The sequence below is a fragment of the Macrobrachium nipponense genome, chromosome 7, assembly GCF_015104395.2.
Source record: "Macrobrachium nipponense isolate FS-2020 chromosome 7, ASM1510439v2, whole genome shotgun sequence".
NCBI lineage: Eukaryota > Metazoa > Arthropoda > Malacostraca > Decapoda > Palaemonidae > Macrobrachium > Macrobrachium nipponense.
The window spans coordinates 102,626,789-102,647,066 of NC_061109.1; the positions used below are offsets into that span (position 1 = coordinate 102,626,789).

The following is a 20,278-nucleotide window of genomic DNA, read 5'->3' on the forward strand; positions in this document are numbered from 1 at the left end:
TAACGGGCGATAAGAAATGTGGGTAGATAATTTTATGTAGCATCAGGCAGTGCGGTCGGGCCGGGACAGAAGAAGAACCATCGGCTCAGTCGTAGAGGCTGGAGCAGGAGACAAGCTGCTAACAACACGGCTAAAGGGAGCACGAAGCTTGCGTAAGTTTCGCATTCATAACGCCACTCCAACACAATGTTGATCGGTATTTGTGGTTTAATCGTACTTATGAAGGTGCATAGGATCGTTTTAGAAGTGAAATGTGAATGTTACTGTGATAGTTAAGCCTTGGTTGGCTGTTGGAAATCTGTGTTGGAGAATGTTTTGGGTTTTCTCCGCCATCTTGGGCGTTTGAAGGAGCGGTGGTGGGGTGCGCGTCTTGCATGTCAAAAGGGCGGCGCCAACCTCCGCATCCAGTGCCACGTTGGTCTGCTGCTGCAGCTACTATGGGCACAGTGCCCTTATATGCCTTGGGTGAGGCATGAATTTTTCATTTTAATTTTCAAGTGCGAGAAAGATTAAAAACGCGTAGCCCACATCTCGAATAGGCTGCTAGTTCGTCTGTCAAAGTCACTATGTCAAAATTTTGGGCATTTTTTTTTTTTAATTGAAAGGATCCCAGTTTGACGGTAAATGTCATTCCAGACTGTTTGGATTAGTGTCAAGTTAGGGACATTTTCTTACATGGATTAAATAGGCCCCCTTGTTTGGTTGTCTCATGTTCGTGGGCGATTGTTGACAGACAAATGACAGGTGACGTAGCCCAGCTCCTGATCGCGTAAACTATACTTCGGTCAGCGTATAGTGTCCACTTTCCGTATGAAGTGGCCGGTGAAGGTAATTGATCAGTTTTAAAACTTAAAAAAAATTCAGAATCGGGTTGCAGTAGGCTGCTGCTGATGTACCTATTTGTAAAGTTACTAGCCTGTCGTATCGTAAGCGGTAGCAACATACTGGGCTAATGTAGAATTAGTTATTAGCCATGTCGGGCAATGTGTGAAGTGAATTAAATGTGACCAGGCGTACGTTAAATGCCTGTTCCAAACCAGTTACGTACGTTAAGGTGTGTTGTGGTAATTTTTTTAATTTTAAATTTCGTAGGTCTAATATTGGATATATGACTAACCACTTCTAGTTTTGCTAGTATCTTTCAATCGGTGTGTTAGGTTGGTATGTGTTGGTTGAAATTCGTTAAGTAATGCAACCAACCAATGAAACTTTGGAGTTAAGTTGGATGGTGGGTAGGTGGGAGGTTACCCTACTTTTGCAGCTGAATTGGTAGGCCAAGTTACCCTGTGTCAGGCAAAGTGTTATTATCCTTTGTAGATATTGTTATCTCCAGATTTACAATCTTTCAATAAAAAAAAATGCTAGGTTTCAATTTTAATCAAGTAGCAGCAGCAAGAAATGTAAGTTTGAAAAAAATATTAAGTTTAGAGTATGTCATTGTAAATTGGTTCAGACCACTACAGCAGTCATAATAAGTCTGGGTGTTGGGTTGTTTTGTTGTGAGACGTATTATATAGTTGGTTTAATTGAAGCAATTACTGCATTGCATATCTCGGCTATTTGGTGGGAATTGTAAATTGGAACTGTTTAGCAGTTATAATTTGCTTTTATTTTTACCCCAGTTTTAGAAATTGTAATTATTTTGTTTCCAATCTGATTTTGTTCGATAGAAGAGTAGAGTTTACAATTTTGTTCATACGAAATTTTAAAATTGAAATTTTCAGTGATTTAAATACTATTATCAGACGTTAAATTGATTATAAACAGGTTAAATCTGCGATTAATGAAGTTTGTTCAGCTTTTGAATTTAAAAAGTTAAGGGTATGTTATCAAACAAGAGTACCATAATATCTATGGGACTATTACACTTGTGTGAAGATTGAAATTTACTGTAGTTGCAGAGGTATAAGAATTGCTGCCGAGTGTCCATTGGTTGTTTTTATTTTTAACATATATAAATGTTTTGAAAAGTGAATTGTAATGTGATGTTTTATGTCATCTTCATGATCACCAAAAGCCCTTTTCGTGTTTAACGTGATGGTTGGTAATGGGATCGTGTGTTATTTTATATCTTGAATTGAGCTCCTACTTTTGTAGCTTGCACCTAAACAAATTTCTAAGTGGGAACTAAAACCAGCAAGGATGTAGCTCTGTACCTATAGGGGATACCAGATTTCTTTGCCTGTAATGAAATAGAAGATTTTCCATTTTTGAACAATGAAAATTTTAAATCTTAACTATCGTGGACCAAGTCATTGTTTGTAGATTTTTGGCATAGATTTACACCAAATATTCTCTATTCTCAGTTCATTAAGATTCTAGTCTATCGATCATCAAGAATCTAGATCAACACTTTATTACAAATGCATCTCTCTCTCTCTCTCTCTCTCTCTCTCTCTCTCTCTCTCTCTCTCTCTCTCTCTCTCTCTCTCTCATCATCATCTAAAAATGGATCAAGTTGTAAAACTGGTTGTTGTTTGTTTTGTGTATTATGATTTAAGAGGGAGGATAGCTAAAGTTAGAGTTAATTTTTGGGTACAGTATTTGTGTATTGTTTTACATTAGTAAATATATTAGAAATACGTACACAGTTTCTGATACATGGAAGTTTTTCTCACTAGGTATTCTGTTCATTATTGACTTTACGGGTTGTCAGTTTGTTGTTAGTTATTTTCGTTGAAGTTATTTATTATTCATTAGCCAGTAAAGGTTGTTGCCTTCATAATTATGCTGATTAGATGGAATGCATTATTAGCCCAGCTTTCATCTTTGCTTTTTGTATGAACATCAGTAGGTAATAAGCCTCATTTGAGAGGGTTGTATTCTCCTGTCAGCTATATTATAGGATTTGTGATGGTGATTTTCATCAATGTGAAGAGGCACCGGATTCCTTAGTTGAGGTGGTAAACTTTCAAAACATTAATTCATAGTTTTCCAGCCAAGCCCCTGAGCATTGTCACTGCCAGTAAGTAAAGTAGAATTTACTACACGGAAATTTTAATGTTTTTGAATTTATTCAAGAGGTCTGTGCTTTTGTATAGGTTGCCAAGCAAAGATATAACCCTATTTGAAGATTAGCAGAGATGTCGTTGTCATTGGATGGTTGTTAGAGTAAATTACTTTGGTACGTTTAGTCATTGAGATTCTTATTTCTAACTGTTTTCCCTTTTTGGTTCCCATCCACAGAGGTGAAAATGCTGGACACAGGGTGCTGTACTTAAAGGTGCAGTATAATTTTCTTTTATGTCAAGTTGGGTGGGTTCTTGAAAATTTTTTAGTACTACTATATTTTGAAAAGTAATGGAATGTTTTTTGGGATGTTAATTTGAAAAATTCTCTCTCTCTCTCTCTCTCTCTCTCTCTCTCTCTCTCTCTCTCTCTCTCTCTCTCTCTCTCTCTCTCTCTCTCTCTCTCATAGAAATGTAAAATGAAGTGTTGTTTGGTGATATAGTTTTAACTTTACCGCTCCCCTTAAGAGTTTTAGAAAGATTTTTGAACAGTCTCTCTCTCTCTCTCTCTCTCTCTCTCTCTCTCTCTCTCTCTCTCTCTCTCTCTCTCTCTCTCTCTCTCTCTCTCTCTCTCTCTCTCTCTCATGTTATATTATATTATAGTTTACAGTAATGTAAAATGAAATGTTGTTTGCTGATAGTTCTAACTTTACCTCTCTCTCAAGAGTTTTAGAAATATTTTTGAATGTGTGTGGGTAAAACTGGTTGTTTAACATAAAGAATAATATATATAGGGAACAAGGAGTAAAAGAGCCTGTTGAATTTGCAAAGAATATTATTTTGTAGACTAATGGTTTGGTAGCTTCAGTTATAGTAGGTTCTAGGTTTTGCATCAGTCTTTGGGGTGATACAGTTAAGGGAGTTCATTAGCACGAGTGTCAGCATATACTTTTAAGAAACTTTGAATGGGTGTATCAATATTTGAAAAGAAATCTTATATTAATTCAGTGGAGAGTACATTTGTCATATAAAGCTGAAGTTTTATGTGCACTGTAGGTCCTATGCCTGTCATTGTTAATTGATTGGATGTATTATTGGTACATTAAGGTTTTTTTTACTGGTCCTTTAAAGGAAAAAGCAAACTTAATTGTTGATTTTATTTTTTCTTCTTTTGAAGGGCTTGGTGGTCCAGGTGCGCGGGAGCCGTGGGACGGAAGGATTATGGCTGAACAGCAGTTCTGCCTACGGTGGAACAATTTCCAGGCAAATATTGTGTCATCCTTTGAAACATTACTCGACAGAGAAGAATTTGTGGATGTAACCTTGACAGCAGAAGGAAAGTCGGTAAAAGCTCACAGAGTCTTGCTTTCAGCATGCAGCCCATACTTCAGAGACTTGTTCAGGGTAAGTTGCATTGCTCTTTAGTAGTTAGATGTGTTTAGAATTAATTGTGTTTACACTCTCTCTCTCTCTCTCTCTCTCCTCTCTCTCTCTCCACTCTCTCTCTCTCCTCTCTCACTCTCTCTCTCTCTCTCTCTCTCTCGCTCTCTCTCCTCCTCTCTCTTCTTCTCTCTTCCTAATTCCTCTCTCTCTCTCTCTCTCTCAAGATGATTCATTATTAGGGAAGATGAGCAATATCAGTTAGGAATGGCTTCTTAGAGAAGTAGGTAATATTCATATCATAAATATTGTATCAAGGGTTATCATCATATGATAAGTATTTGCATCATCACTTTTACACACACACGGCATATCAGCAGTACTTCGACGTCCTTTACACTTAATTTTAAATCTTGCTTATATTATATATATTATATAGATATATAGATATTATTATTATTATATAATATTATATATATATATTATAAATAAGAGAATTAACACGGGAAAATGATAGTCAGAAATCCAAGCGCTTTCGTCTTTATTCAGACATCGTCAAGTAGCTCCTTGACGATGTCTGAATAAAGACGAAAGCGCTTGGATTTCTGACTATCATTTTCCCGTGGTATTCGCTTATTTATGAAGTCACGTGCATCTACTGTGATTTTTTAAAGATATATAAATATATATATATATATATATACATATTAATAAATATATATATATATATATATATATATATAGATATATATATATATTATATAATATTATATATAATCATATATATATATATATATATATATATATAAATGATAATATATTATATCTTAATATATATTTATATATATATATAATATATATATATATATAAAATATATAATATATATATATATATAATATATATAATATATATATTAAAAGATGGCTTACCGATAACTGTCTCTTTTCAGGATCTCCCTGCACATCAACACCCTGTAATTGTATTACGTGATACCAGTTTTACAGAATTAAAGTCCCTTCTTAGTTTTATATATCATGGTGAAGTAAATGTTTCCCAAGAGAGACTAGGGCTCCTTCTCAAAACTGCTGAGGCCCTCCGAATAAAAGGACTTGCTCAAGACAAGAAAACTAGTGATAATGAACAGGTGAGTACTGATGAAGGTTGAGCATGCAAGTTATTCTAAATACTAAGTTTCCTCCAAAAAAAGAGTACACCAAATTATGTCTTAGGATATGAGCAGGTAATATATGATTAGAAGTTATGAATGCTCCTGAGTTTTAATGTGGATTCCATGTTTGAAATTTGATAGTAAGTTGAATGACAGTATGTATTTTTAATCAGAATGAAAGGTTGTTTTTTCAAATTTTCATCTTTTATAAGTTGTAAATGTGTCACAATCATGTCATATAACTGATTTAGTTGCAGTGCTTGTGTACATCACAAAATTTCATACTTGTTTCCATCTCTGTCATCTGGCGGAATAGTTGTTATTCAGGTGCAGTTTGATGTGTGTTTTACATTTTTATTTTAAATGAGTTTACACAGACCTGTGGTCACAGTTTAAAACACTGGGAATGGCAGGAGGTTTTTTTTTTGCCAAACTTGTTTTTTTGAAAAATTGCACTAGTTACGTTGAGCACCTGAAGGTTGAAGGGACATTGGGCAAGACAAAAGGTGTGCAGTGAAGGAACCCTAATACTGTTTTACCCTGTGACTTGTCCTGGTGATTCAACAAAGGGAATGCATTGAAAGTGCCATAGTCCTGTTTTACCCTGTGACTTGTCCTGGTGATTCAACAAAGGGAATGCATTGAAAGTGCCATAGTCCTGTTTTACCCTGTGACTTGTCCTGGTGATTCAACAAAGGGAATGCATTGAAAGTGCCATAGTCCTGTTTTACCCTGTGACTGTTTTACTAGTGTGATTTCAACAAAGGGAATGATGAAAGTGCCATTAGTCCTGTTTTACCTGTGACTTGTCCTGGTGATTCAACAAAGGGAATGCATTGAAAGTGCCATAGTCCTGTTTTACCCTGTGACTTGCCATTGTGATTTCATTCACACCTTGGGAGCTGTCTGGGAATGGTTTCAGTTCTCAATGCAGGTTTCAGAAGCTCTTCAGTGTTTTTCAGAGATATCAAACTGAAACATCTAGCTTATTGAACTGATAATTAGAAAGAACATATCCTATACAACTTTATGGTTTAAGATTGGCTCATATTTTGTTGTGTGATACTACGAGCAGCCCAGGTTACCGGCATTTCGGTTTTATGGGGCTTGTTCAATATACAGGATGCTCCCAGTTACTGTTGGTATCAGTTACTGGCATTTCAGTTTTATGGGACATGTTCAATATACAGGCTGTCCATGGGTTACGACAAGTTTCAGCTTACGTTGTTTGGAGTTTGTGTCGCTTTTCAATTATATTCATGAGAAGTTATTTCCAGGTTTACAATGCCTGTTCTAGGGTTTCGGCACTGATGTGATGGAAGAAATATGACTCCAAAATGACAAAATACTGTATATACTTGAGTAATAGGCGACTGCATGTAATGTTCAACCCCCTTTTTACTGCATATTAATATTAGGATTGTAACATATATCCCTTGCAATTTGAGTTTTGATTCTGGCAATAAGCCTAGGCTATCTCAGCATTCGCTACTGTAGCCTAGTCTAAGATTCGGACATCTAAAACTAAGAAGCTAAAAGCATAGCATATGCCTGTGAAATGTATAAATAATTAGTATGTACTCATTTTAATTAATCATTAATTAACTATAATAAACAAAAGAAAAAAAAAAGCTGCTGACCTGCTTCGTTTACAATACTTTTGTCAACACTACTGAGTGCCGATAGATTGCCAAGCAACCATTTTTAACTAGCACACAGTATAGTAAGCATACATTTTTATTATCTCTCTTCAGCCACTGAAACTACCAAACAGTATATGTGATAACCATTCATTTCTATTCTTTAATCTATCTTTACCTAATAGAGATACATACTGACAGGGATAATGAAACATGTACTGACGTTATAACAGAAGTAGTGTTCTATAAAATATTTGCTAGCTTCGATGAGAGCAATCTTTGATTAAACGAAGAGTTATCAGCTGCTGAAATACAAATGCTGTCTACTTTTGGTTTACAGTCTGGAATTGAAGGTTGCACATATTACCGCCTAGAACAGCCATAAATTAAAAACAACTTAACAATATTAAAGAATTCTCAGATAAGCAAAACAACATATTTATTGTTGTGGTTATTATACACGAATAAAAGTTTGTGGACTTCTGTGGAAACAAGTGCTGCCTTGTTGACTTCGTTGTCAGGAAATCCAAAGAATATGGTAGGCTTAGCTTAGTCCCTCAAGTATGCACTTTTCCAATACAGAAACAACATAAGAATAATAAAAGATTCTCAAATAAGTAAAGCAACAATTGTGTTTGTTGTTGGGAAATCCAAAGCCTAGGGCAAGTGCCAAACACTTGCACATTTTCAAAATTAGCCTATACCACATGTAATGTTCAATCAAAATTTTAGGCCTTAAAATGGGTCTTTAAATGGCAATTTTTGAAGGCCTTTTTTTTTTTTTTTTTTTTTTTTATTTTTTTTTTTTTTTTTTTTTTTTTTTTTTTTTTTTTTTTTTATGAAAAACAATAAAAATGGAGTTTACATAGTTTTCAGTATACTACACCCAAAGCATTCAGAATTAGGTTTTCTTAGTATTATTTATGATTTTCAACAAGTTTCTGGCTCATGATGCATAAGAACGGAATCCGTCGTTAATACGGGACTACCCATAGTCATAACTGGATTTTACCCTCCATAGGATTTACAGCGCTATTGTCTGGTGATCATGGCTTAGGATAAGTGCCGAGACCACCTCATAAAGTAGTAACATTTACGAATACGCAATTTTCCTTGGCTCTTTTCAAAAGTTATCCTTTACTTCACTGTATCCAATAATACTGTATGTAGTCTTATATTACTTATTGTATTATAAAATACAAGCTAACCAATCAAGTTTTGGTTTGGAAAAATCTGCCAAGGGTTGGGGTAAGATTATTTTGCAGTGTTTAACTCAATTCAGAGCGATTTTCTTGCTTCTGTTTGGCGTAAATTAATCTCTCAAAAAAAAAAACTCGGTCATATGTGACCAGGTTATTTTTTGTTATATGAAGTGTTTTTAAGTTGAAATATGACTTAAGTCTTTTTGTGAACTTGACTTAGTAATTTTTTCTTTAAAATGAATGGCGTCGTTTGGTTATTGGTACTTTGCTTAAGCCCCAAGAGACAAAATACAAACGTATTGAATATGCATATTTCTCTTAGCTCTTTTAGAGAATTATGCAATAGTGCTGAGGGCAGAGTCAGGTTTATTTCGCCATATTTAACTCTATTCAGAGCGATTTTCTTGCTTGTATATAATTGTATTTAGTATAAATAGATTCCTAGAAACTATTTATGTGGGACTAGGCTATTTTTCGTCATATGAAGCGCTTCACAGTTGAAATATAATTTTTTTTCTCTGCAGATTAAATTTAGCAGTACTATATTTCCTTGCCAATATTTTCTCCAAAGTAAATAAAGGTACAGGCAGTCCCCTATTTACGACAGGGTTCCATTCTTGAGATGCGTCGTAAGTCGAAAGATGGTATAAGATCCTAAGAAAATCTTACTTTGAATGCTTTGGTTGTCTATTGAAAACTATTAACTGCATTTTTATTGTGCTTTTCATCAAAAAACCTTCAAATATTGTTTAATGTATATACTCTAGTAAGATTTGATATTTAAAGACTAATTTTATGGCCTAAAATTTTCGGGCTGAACATTACATGTGGTATAGGCTAGGTTTAGAAATGTGCAAGAGTGGCACTAGGCTGAGCCTAAGTTTTGCATATCCCAACAACAGACAATACAAATGTTGTTTTACTTATTTGAGAAACATCTATTATTGTTATGTTGTTTCTATATTGAAAAACTGGATACTTTAGACTAGGCTAAGCCTACCACATTCTTTGGATTTCCTGACAACAAAGTCAACAAAGCAGCATTTGTTTCCACAGAAGTCAACAAACTTTTAATTGTGTATAATAGCCACGGCAATAAATATAAAAGTTGTTTTACTTATCTGAGAATCTATTATTATTATGTTTTTAATTTATGGCTGTTCTAGGCTATAACAAGTGCAGCCTACCTTAATTTCCCAAATGTACACAAAGTATCTACTAGCCGCCACCATTTGTATTTCGTCACCTGATAACTTCTTCATTCACGATTCACAAAGAATTTTTATTTTTATTATTATTATTATTATTATTCTATTCTATTGGCAAAAGGATGCTGTAAATGGAAAAACTTGGCCATGCAATACATTTAATGAAAAAAAAATTGTGAATTAAATATCAAAATATAAAGGTAAAGACTTATCATCAAAGCCAGCAAATATTTTCTGGAATTCTTCGGTTATAATGTCATTATTATATGTTATGTTATAGCTGTCGGTATCTCCATTAGGTAAAGATAGAATAAAGAATAGAAATGAATGATTATTATTACTGTTTGGTAGTTTCAGTAGTTGAAGAGAGATAATGAAAATTTGATTACTTTACTGTTTGCTAGGTAAAAGTGGTTGTTTGGCCATAGTTCGCTACTCAGTAGTCTTGACAAAACCATGTACGTAAACAAAAAGTTGGAAGGTTTTTTATTATTATTATAGTTGGTTAATGGTTAATTGATAATTATTTGAAAAGAGTGCATACTCATTATTTATACATTTTATTGGCATATTCTAAGCTTTTAGTTTGTTAGGTTTAGATGTCAGAATCTTAGACTAGGCTACAGTAGCAACTGCTAACATAAGCTAGGCTTATTGCCAGAATCAAAACTCAACATTATAAGGGACATATGCTTAAGTCCTGATATATGCAATAAAAATGGGTTGAACATTACATGCAATTGAATATTACTCAAGTATGTACAGTATTTTGCCTTTTTGGAGTCATATTTCTTCCATTGGATCATAGCCATAGAACATGTGTTGTAAGCCTAGAAATAATTTCTGATGAATATAGTTGAAATGCGTTGCAAACTTGGAACGTTGTAAACCATGGACTGCCTGTATAATGCAAAAATATTTTAAGTCCTTACTTAATTAATGTCATTTGTAACCTAACTACAGTGGGTTTTTTTTTTACTATCTTTGAAATACAAGCAAAATGTTTTCATCAGATTTGGTTTGGTGGTTGTTGTAGAACAACAGTTTATTGTTCAGTTGTTTATGGCTGACGTTTAAGCGATGATTATAATGTTACTAACAGTACTTTTATAGTTCTTTTGAATTTACTTATTTGTGTAGAAAATATGATTAAAAAAAAGAGAGAGAGAGAGAGATGAAGGAAACTTTAGCAGTCTGCTCCTTGAAAAAGTTATCCTTTACTTTGCTGTATCCAGTAATATAGTATGTAGTCTTATATTATTAACTGTATTATATAAAGTACAAACAAGCAAATCATGTTTTGGTTTGGAAGAATCTGCTGAGAGCCGAGGTAGGATTATTTTGCCGTATTTAACTCTGTTTAGAGCAGTTTTATGGCTGCTATTTAGCGTAAATTAATCTCTATGTGGGACATGGTTATTTTTTTGTTATACGAAGTGTTTTAAGTTGAAATATGACTTACATACATGTTATGAACTACATTTGGTTATTTTTTTCGTTAATAGATGTAGCCTTTGTCTGGTTATTAGTGGCTAGGCCTAATTGCCAAGAGACCTTCATGAAATACAAACATAATGAACTTGCATCTCTTCCTAGGCTCTTTTAAAATAATGTTTTACTTAGCACATCCAATAATACTGTATGTAGACTCATATTACTATATACAGGCGGCCCGCGGTTAACAGCACAATTGCTTAGCTGCAAATCGGTTTTACGGCTGTCATAAAAAATATTTGAAAAATAAGGTATTTTCACTGCACAATTTTCGGTCAACTACGGTAATTTTTTACTATACAATACAAGCAAAACATTGTCATCAGATTCGGTACGGTTGTTGTAGCAAAACAACTGTTATCGTTCAGTTGATTATGGGTTTAGTGTTTAGGATTCATGATAAGCACAATTATAGTCATTTGCTCAAATCATCAATTAATGACGTAAGGAATTTTTTTTTTCTTTCTTTCTTTTTTTTCTTCCATAAATTCACTATAAGTCAAAATATTGTGCTAGAGACTTCCAATTTGTTGCAAAATAAAGGTAAATGATTGAATATTACTAGAATTTAAGAGTTTTAGATTACAATTCCGTTTTTTGACCATTTCGGTCGAGTCAAAGTTGACCGAAGGTTGATATTTTGGCACTTATCGTTATTTATATGAAAATATTTCAAAACTGAAAAAAACCTACAACCATGGATTGTTTTTTGTTGTATTCTACATGAAATTGCACACATTTCTATATATAGAACTTTATGTAACGGCTAATTTATAATAATGCAAACCTTACGACAATCGGATGAAAAAATTTATGATTTTTTTTGGAAGAATTACCGCTCGGATGTAAGGAAAAAGTTTTTTCATAAATTCACCATAAATCGAAATATTATGCTAGAGACTTCCAATTTGTTGCAAAATGAAGGTAAATGATTGCATATTACTAAAATATAAAAGTTTTAGCTTATAATTGTGTTTTTCCACCATTTCGGTAGAGTCAAAGTTGACTGAAGGTTGAAAATTTTGGCACTTATCGTTATTTATATAGAAATATTTCAAAACTGATAAAAGCTACAACCATGAGTTGTTTTTAGTTGTATTCTACATGAAATTGCACACATTTTCATTTATAATACTTCATGTAACGGCTAATATAAAATGGTGCAAAAATTATGTCAAAGTGACAAAATAATTTCTGAGATGTGTCGCTGATGTTTTTTAGTGCGAGAAGAATGAAATTCGCGCTTGCGCGCCTGGGTAACGATTGTAAACAAAACGCCTTGATCCGTGAGCTCCCAGCATCCCCCAAGGCGCGTAATTCAAAAGTTTTCACCTGGTAGGCCTATAAGTATTTTTCCGCGAATTTAAAAAAAAAAAAAAAACATATCGACGTACCATACGTCTATCGGCACCCAACAGACAATTTATATTGTCATTTAATACGTCCAATCAGCGTTAAAGGGTTAACTAAAGTTTCTGGAGTTATAGGAGAAGGTACAGGTTCAGTCCCATCATTGCTTTGCAACTATTCTTGTGAGGCAATTGGAGGACAATTTACTTTTAAGTACAATGTTTTGGACAGCAAAGTCAGTCTAAATATTCTGGGACCTTATTCCAAATAGAGCCTTCAGTAAGCCTCTTAACCATCTTCACACCCGATTCCACTAAAGATCCAAGCTCACTGTGGCCATTATAGTATTACTGGAAACTCAAAGTTTTTTTTTTTTCTTCTTCTCCGTGAAATGTGGTAGTGTATCCTTATCACTGAAAAAGTTTTCAACAGTTCTATGCCCAAGTTAGCTGGGAACCTTGGTCACTTGAACAGGGTTCAGGTACCCCAATCTCAAAACAATGGAGTTGAAGTGCTCGCAAAAAGGGATATCACCGAAAGGTCTACACATCTCTTAATGTTTATGGCTCTTGACCATAAACAGGTGATACATAATATCCAAACCTTTGATTTCTTACCCATCCAATATAGTAAGGTTCAAAATAATCTACGAAAATGTGCCTGTAAGGTATGGTTGGAGGAGAAACCCTAAATTCCCTATATGGAGATTGGTTTAACTTTGTAGTTCTACCGTTAAATCAACGGCAGTGAACACAAGCTTCCAAGCTTTCAAAGAAATTTCATAATTACTGAGGACCTTAAAATGGTCATACTTGCTGATTTGTTGTTCAATTTCAGTTTGACAGTGCTTATGAATGTCAGATTTAACATATCTCCCATCTCTGGCTCTGTCACACTCCTTATCTCACACTGGCCCTCTGAAACTTCAAGTACGTCGGTTAGAGGATTTGGGATTGTTACATCCAAACCGTCGTCTTCTAAGATATCCTGAATGGTATCAGGTCTAGTGAAGAAATTTGATTTTATCAACCTCTTATTAGACAAGGACCTGGTAGTACAATCTGCAGGATTTATCATATCTGTACAAAATTTGAAAGTCACAGGGACAGTTTCACTTAAATTCTTTATTCAGTGTAACCTGTTCATAACAAAAATACTTAGTTTTCTTAATTTAGACAAAAATACTTTTTGTTAATATAGTAAACCTATTTGTTTGAGAATTTAGCCAACTCAGTGTAACTGTACTATCTGAAAATACTACCAGTTTGTAATATTAATGGGGGAGACATACTCTGAACCACTGAGTTCCTTATAAATATCTACATAGTTTCTGTACCAAGCAAAAGAGATTGAAATTCAAGAGAAGGGATAGACTTTAGTTCTTACTGGCATCCAGTTATTCTATTTTTTGAAAGAAGGAAACTTGCCTCCTTTGTTCTCAAGACCTTAATAAAGAGTATAACTCCATATGTGTGCTTGCTAGAATCACAAAAAGCAATCGGTTAGAAAGGATCATTTCTTTGACCAACAAATTGCTTTACTGCTATTTCAGGAACACCGTTTACTTCCTGCCAAATATTAGTCCACTCTCGTAACTTATCATCCGAGAATCTATCGTCCCATCCAACTTCCTTCCTGCATTGTAGCGAATGCATAAATAATCTAGCCCTGTTTAATAAGGGACCATGAAATGAGAACACATCAAAATTGACTGCAATTCAACTTGAAATCTGTCTTTTGGTTGTTGCATCTTTATCAAGTGCCAGCTTACCTGTCAAAAGAGGATCTCTGTTTCTGTTCTAAATCAAACTGAAGCAATTTGTATGAGTCTTTTCCTTACCTTCATCTATATGTTGCTGCAGAGAGTCATCATTGATAATGAACTGCTGTAATTCAAATTGATAGAGAGAAAATATACTTTCAAGCTTCTTATAGGCCCATTTCAACTTGTCATTATCAATGGTCATGTAAGTTATGTTATGTAACACTTTCTCAATTCCTTCATATTAATATTGTCACCTTTGAGCTCTAACATCAAATCTTTATAAAGTGCTAACATTAATAAAGCTGGACTACATGGCAAATCATATGGAAGTCTGCAATGTCTATAAACAATTAAGGCATAGTCCTTTTTTAGGTAAATTCCTATGCCAATAAAAGAGTAACCTACTTTGATCTGAAGGCACCAACTTAATCATTAGAAATGCCTTTTTAATATCAAAACATCAATTTTTCATTAAGTCTTAATTGTAAAAAAATAAGTTGAAATCTTATTCAAGCAAGGCCCAGCAAAAATTGCTTGATTATGAGATATTGTTATAGGTTTACCTTGGTCAGATTCACACAAATCGGACAATAATACATTATGACATTTTGTTGACTCACGGTCCATTTTGAACACTGGCATGTTAGGTAGAAAGCTATGTTGGGGGTTATCCTCCAAGAATTGCTCGAGGTTAGACACACACTATAATCCCTACTGTTCCTGCTCTTTAAAAACCTCATCAATCATTTGTAAAGCACTATCCTTTTTACTAAATTTCTTATAATTTGATTTTGATATTGCTTTTGACAAACTTTGATTCTTACCAAGCAAATGGGGTACTTTCCCATTCCATAACAGAGGCATAACTAACCTTCCATCACTATCTCTAATTGTATCTTCTAAAGCAAATTTTACTACTATCCTGTTCTCCATAGTCTCCATCATACATGTTAGAATCACTGTTTAAAACTATTTCTGCCTATGAGGAAAGAATTTCTTCTGCTGCTTTCAGCTTCAAATCTGACCCTTATCATTTAAAACCGAAATATTAACATAAGCAAGAAACTTAAATTTCTCTACAGAATCTAAGAACAATCCATCTGTATCAAAAATACCGACAACTTCCAGGGAACCATCGCCATTTATACAAACTTCAGAAGAATGCTTTATCCTGTCTGGTAATAGAGCAAGATTCTGCTTATACCTCTCAATGTCACCTACTAGCATCACTCCTAAGAACTACCTCCAAACAACACATCCTTCTGAGGTACTAAATGAGCATTATCATTTCCCAAAAGCAATATTAGATCTTCAGTTTTGTCCCTAGATAGATGCAAAGTTTTGTCAGCTAATACATAGCCCTTATCCTTAAAGACTTGAGCTACCTCAGAGATACCTGGCATTACTGATTTCAAATTAATGCACTTCATGACAATAGTAGTAAAATCATTTTCGCTCAACTTGACCTTGTATACTACAGTGGCTAATGTCTTTGAAGAATTAATGCCATGCAGTATCAAAGAATAATTCTGATCAACAACTTCAAACTGCATACCATTAGCCCAATCTTCCTCAACAAAAGTAACTTAAGTCCCTGAATCCTTTATACCTCGATACCTAGAGTCATTCAGTGAAAAAGATGGCATAGCAGTGGTTACAAGAGATTCTTAAAATTCCTAAATCAGACAAAGTTAGATTAGAAACAACAGAATTAGTTTGTTTTCTCTTTACAATTCACCTTTACCCTTTGGTTACTCACTTTGTGATAAGTACTTTACAAAATTTACAAAGATAGCTGAAATATAGTTGAAATGCCACTTGTTACAATGTCTACATTTACTGTTAAACCTGCAATCTGAAGTGTTATGAGAATCGTTAGTACAGTTTGTTACTCTGGAGTTACATATACCAAACAATTAAAAATTGGGTGATCAATGCTTTAGATTTCTCAACGTTACCGTTAACAGCAAAAGCTAAGCAACTTGAGTTTGGCACAACCTTTTTCTGAACATTATTTCTAAAGCCTTGAATTGATTACAAAAAAATTCTCATATTACTGATAGTGTCATATGGATCACTTTGGTATGTTAACTTTGACTCTGATAACTGCTTAATAACTGTATTGTTGAGACAAAGCATCTGCAAACACTTTCTTTAATAATTTCTTAGCTTCTTCATATGAATGGTTACTACAATCTAAAGAATTTACTAGTTTTAAGTGAGTTACCTGAAGGCTGTCTCATAAGAAGAGTAAATTTAACATGGCAATCTATGGTAGAGGATGTTGTCTCACATCTTCACAAGAAGTTGGCCAAGGATTTACTCGCACATTCCTCTAGACGCCTTAGAGAGTGGACAACTACCAGTAAGGCAGCTCCAACTATTCAGAATCGGCCTTTCAAGGCGGCAGACTGAGGTCACAATCTTGACCTAGGGCAACTGTTCACTTTGCATCGTGCCCCATTAAGAGATTCTCTTTGAAACCAGCAGGGGGTAAATGAGGACTGTCCTTCATGCCCCATAGATGCCAGACTCTGTCTTTTTTTGGAAAAGATGGAATATGAAAGGGGCAGAGCAGTGGGTTATAAAAGTGCTAAAAGGATACATCATACTCATACCCTTCAAAAAGAACCCTCCTTTTATCAGAACTCCTGTTGCCTTGGCAACTTTCTCAATATCATCAGAAAAGTATTCAGCCCTCTCTACAGGAGCCTGGTTTTAGATGAGAGAGCACTGAATTTTTACATACAGACTTAAGGAAGTTCCACATGAAAACAAACTAATCCATCCATTTGACGGGGACGGGATGATTTCCCTCAACATGAGGGGCACATACTTTCATGTTCTAATTCATCAGCACTCGAAATATTATTTGAGGTTCATTTTCATGAACCAAATGTTGTAGTATAAGACTGTTGACAGTTCCACAGGTTTTCACCAGAGTGCTTGCCCCATTAGCCAAGTTGCTCCAATTACTGGGGATCAACATTTCCCTATCATCACAATGGATTCTCTATTTAGCGATTGTGGTAAATGCTCAGATTTCACAGTTTTCCGTCACCCAGAAAAGTAGAGGACTGCCAGAGGGAAGTCAACCAGTTCTTATCCATCCCTTCATGGATGAGTCTGCTGGGCATTCTGGCTTCCATGGAACAATATGTGAAGCTGGGAAGGTTACACATGAGGCCTCTACATTTTTTTTCTGAGGAAAGATTAAGACTGAAAAATAGATAAAGACGTTTGTGTTTTTTGGAGTACTCGAAATCAAAGAGGATCTGCACTGGTAGAGTTCTGCAGAAAGGTTGATGGAAGGAGAGTCACTGTTTCCTCTAAACCCCGACATAGAATTTTTTTCTGACACTTCAGACAGTTTGGGGCGCTCCCCTTGGGGGACAAGAAAGTGTCTGGAGTATTGCCTCCACAGTAGAGAATTCTTCACATTAAAATGAGGGAATTGATAGCAATACATTTAGGATTGCAACTTTTTGGGAGGAAGTCCGACACCATGGTGGCCATCAATGTGGACAACACCACAGCGCTGGCATACATCAGACTACATACTATGGTGAACTCAGTTGTTCTCTCTCAGCAAAATAGTCAAGGATCTGCTTCTTCCTGGCAGATCAAAATCGTACTTGGCTATGACACGTTTCATAAAAGGGAGATTCAGTGTGCTGGCAGACAAGCTGAGCCATCGAAGACGAGTACTACTGACTTAATGGACTCTGGATCGTCAGGCCTGCGATGCCTTTTGGAAATTGTGAGGGGAACCTACAATTTATTTGTTAGCCACGTCCAGAAAACCGCCTCCTCTTGCTCACCGTGTCCAGATCCTCTGGGATTCCATGATACAAAATTGGTCTGATCTAGAAAATTATGTATTCCCTTCATTCAGGATGATAGGGGAAGTGTTGAGGAAGTTCCAGGCTGAGGAAGGAATGGTTTCTGGAATGTCTATTTCACTATGGACTTTCCAAGGCTTCTGTTGATTCCAAGTCTGCTCAGATGGCTCCACTTTAGGAGATTTCATCAGGGCACGTCCACTCTGGCCGTGACAGTATATCAATACCTTTTGGAAATTGTATGGGGAGCTGACAATTTATTTCTTTGTCATGTCCAGAAAACTGCCTTCTCTTGTTCACTGTGTCCAGATTCTCTGACCTGGCCAATGGATTCCATGTTAGAAAAGTGATCTAGATAATTACGTATTCCCTACATTCGGGATGACGTCGTGCCTCATTGGCATGATCAGTATGGAACTGGCCTGCCAGCTCGGTGGCCATGAGTTTGATTCTCAGGCATTCCAATGAGGTGTGAGAGATGCGTATTTCTGGTGATAGAAGTTCACTCTCGACGTGGTTCGGAAGTCACATAAAGTTGTTGGTCCTGTTGCTGAATAACCACTGGTTCCATGCAACGTAAAACCACCATACAAACAAAGAGACAATCAGGTTGATGTTGAAGGCCCCCTTTGGCTGAGGAAGGAATGGTTCCTGGAATGTCTCAATTTCGCTGTGGACTTTCCAAGGCTCGTGTTGATTCCAAGTCTGCTCAGACAGCCTACACTTCAGACTTCATCAGGGCACGTCCACTATGACCCTGATAGGACTTTGACTGTCCGCAGACTTATGCAAGGAAAACGCTTTTCAAGAACTGCAGCGGAAGTGGTTGCTAAATGCAGAAGGCAGTCCACCAGCAGGGTCTTATCATGTAAAGTGGGCGCGTTCAGTTAGCTCTCTCTCTCTCTCTCTCTCTCTCTCTCTCTCTCTCTCTCTCTCTCTCTCTCTCTCTCTCTCTCTCTCTCTCTCTCTCTGCTGATTGTTAACTTATGCTTTCTGTCAACCATTATTAAGATTCTTATTAAAACACTCATGACAGTTTATAACTTTATTACATTTTTAACTTTAAAAAACATCAGTATCATGAAATGTACATGATTTCAAAATACACCGTTTTCCTATGTTCATTACAGCTTTTCTCATCATCATACTCTTACTCCCTAATTGACTTCCTTTTGATTTTAATGACATTTAATTTTAAAATACATAAGTATTTTGAAATATGCATGTTTTCAAAATTCACTGTTTACCTATATTCATTACGGCGTTTCTCATCATCATACTCTTACGCTGAATTTAATATGGGGCTTGCTACAATATGTAAGCATGACAGCCAACAAAAAAATATAAAATGAAGAGAAAAAATAAACAAAATAATTGTAGAGTTCTCTATAAATTTAATTAAAATAAGAAATTTCTACCAAAATGTTTAGTAACTTTAAACTTTGACTGCTGCTCTCCAACTATATGAACACCCCCCTCCCATGGATGGACACCGAGAGGAGTACAAGGGGTTCTACGTCCCACATCATCGTCTCCCAGATAAAACCTGCAATCGATTTAAACTGCCAAAAAATCAATAAAATTGAAATTTTTGTGGAATTTTACAGCAAAATGATTGAAAATTATTTTCACACAATTAATCAGGAAATTTCACTAGAAACTTGACATTAAAAAATTATTGTGAGAAACTTAAAAACTCTCAAAAAAAGTTTAAAAAAAATATATATATGAAAAACAGGTCTTTTCAAGGATTTAAAAATCTCCTCAGAAGAGGAGATTTTTAAGTTTTATGCTTAAAAGTGCTGAAAACCAAAATCAGCCCAACTTCTGCACTTATTAAAGAGGGTTGACAAACCTTAGTATGAAGCTGTCCCTGTAGATGTTGACTATTACTACAGCTGCTGGTAAATCCCAGGTGAACAGAGGCTTGGGGCGGACGGCGATAAGACTATTTCATTATCATTCCAATATGTGCATGAATGAATAACACCCTCACTAAAGGTGAATGCAAAGTGACTCTTGCGAGTATTCCTGTTTCTTGATGTTGGCTAGAATATTACTGACCGCCATAAAACCAGTAACCAACATAGATCTGCTGACACTCGAAGAATACAGCCTTCAAAAGTTTTTTCCTCTACTGTCTTCTCTTTGCCTAAAATAGAGTAACAACTGGCGGCAGATTACTGAGGAATTTCAGTCGTTTGTAGGACTTTATAAGGTTTACAACCTGTTATTTACGTAACTTGCTTATTACAATTTATTTATTTTTTTTATTTTTTT

General features: G+C 35.2%; 1 protein-coding gene across 11 annotated transcripts in view; it reads left to right on the top strand.

The window, feature by feature from the left end:
* LOC135217745 (protein abrupt-like) overlaps positions 1–20,278 on the top strand; it is a 275,548-nt gene that overhangs the window by 85,665 nt on the left and 169,605 nt on the right. For 2 of the 11 annotated variants that reach the window (XM_064253743.1, XM_064253742.1), the window contains exons 1-3: positions 316–465; positions 4,126–4,352; positions 5,279–5,473. In XM_064253743.1, the coding sequence (XP_064109813.1) occupies positions 375–465; positions 4,126–4,352; positions 5,279–5,473 (513 nt within the window). In that variant the 5' untranslated portion in view covers positions 316–374. Of the gene's footprint in view, positions 1–10; positions 153–315; positions 466–3,186; positions 3,224–4,125; positions 4,353–5,278; positions 5,474–20,278 lie in introns of those variants that run through there. The other 9 variants (XM_064253751.1, XM_064253750.1, XM_064253749.1 and 6 more) reach the window with 7 other exon arrangements.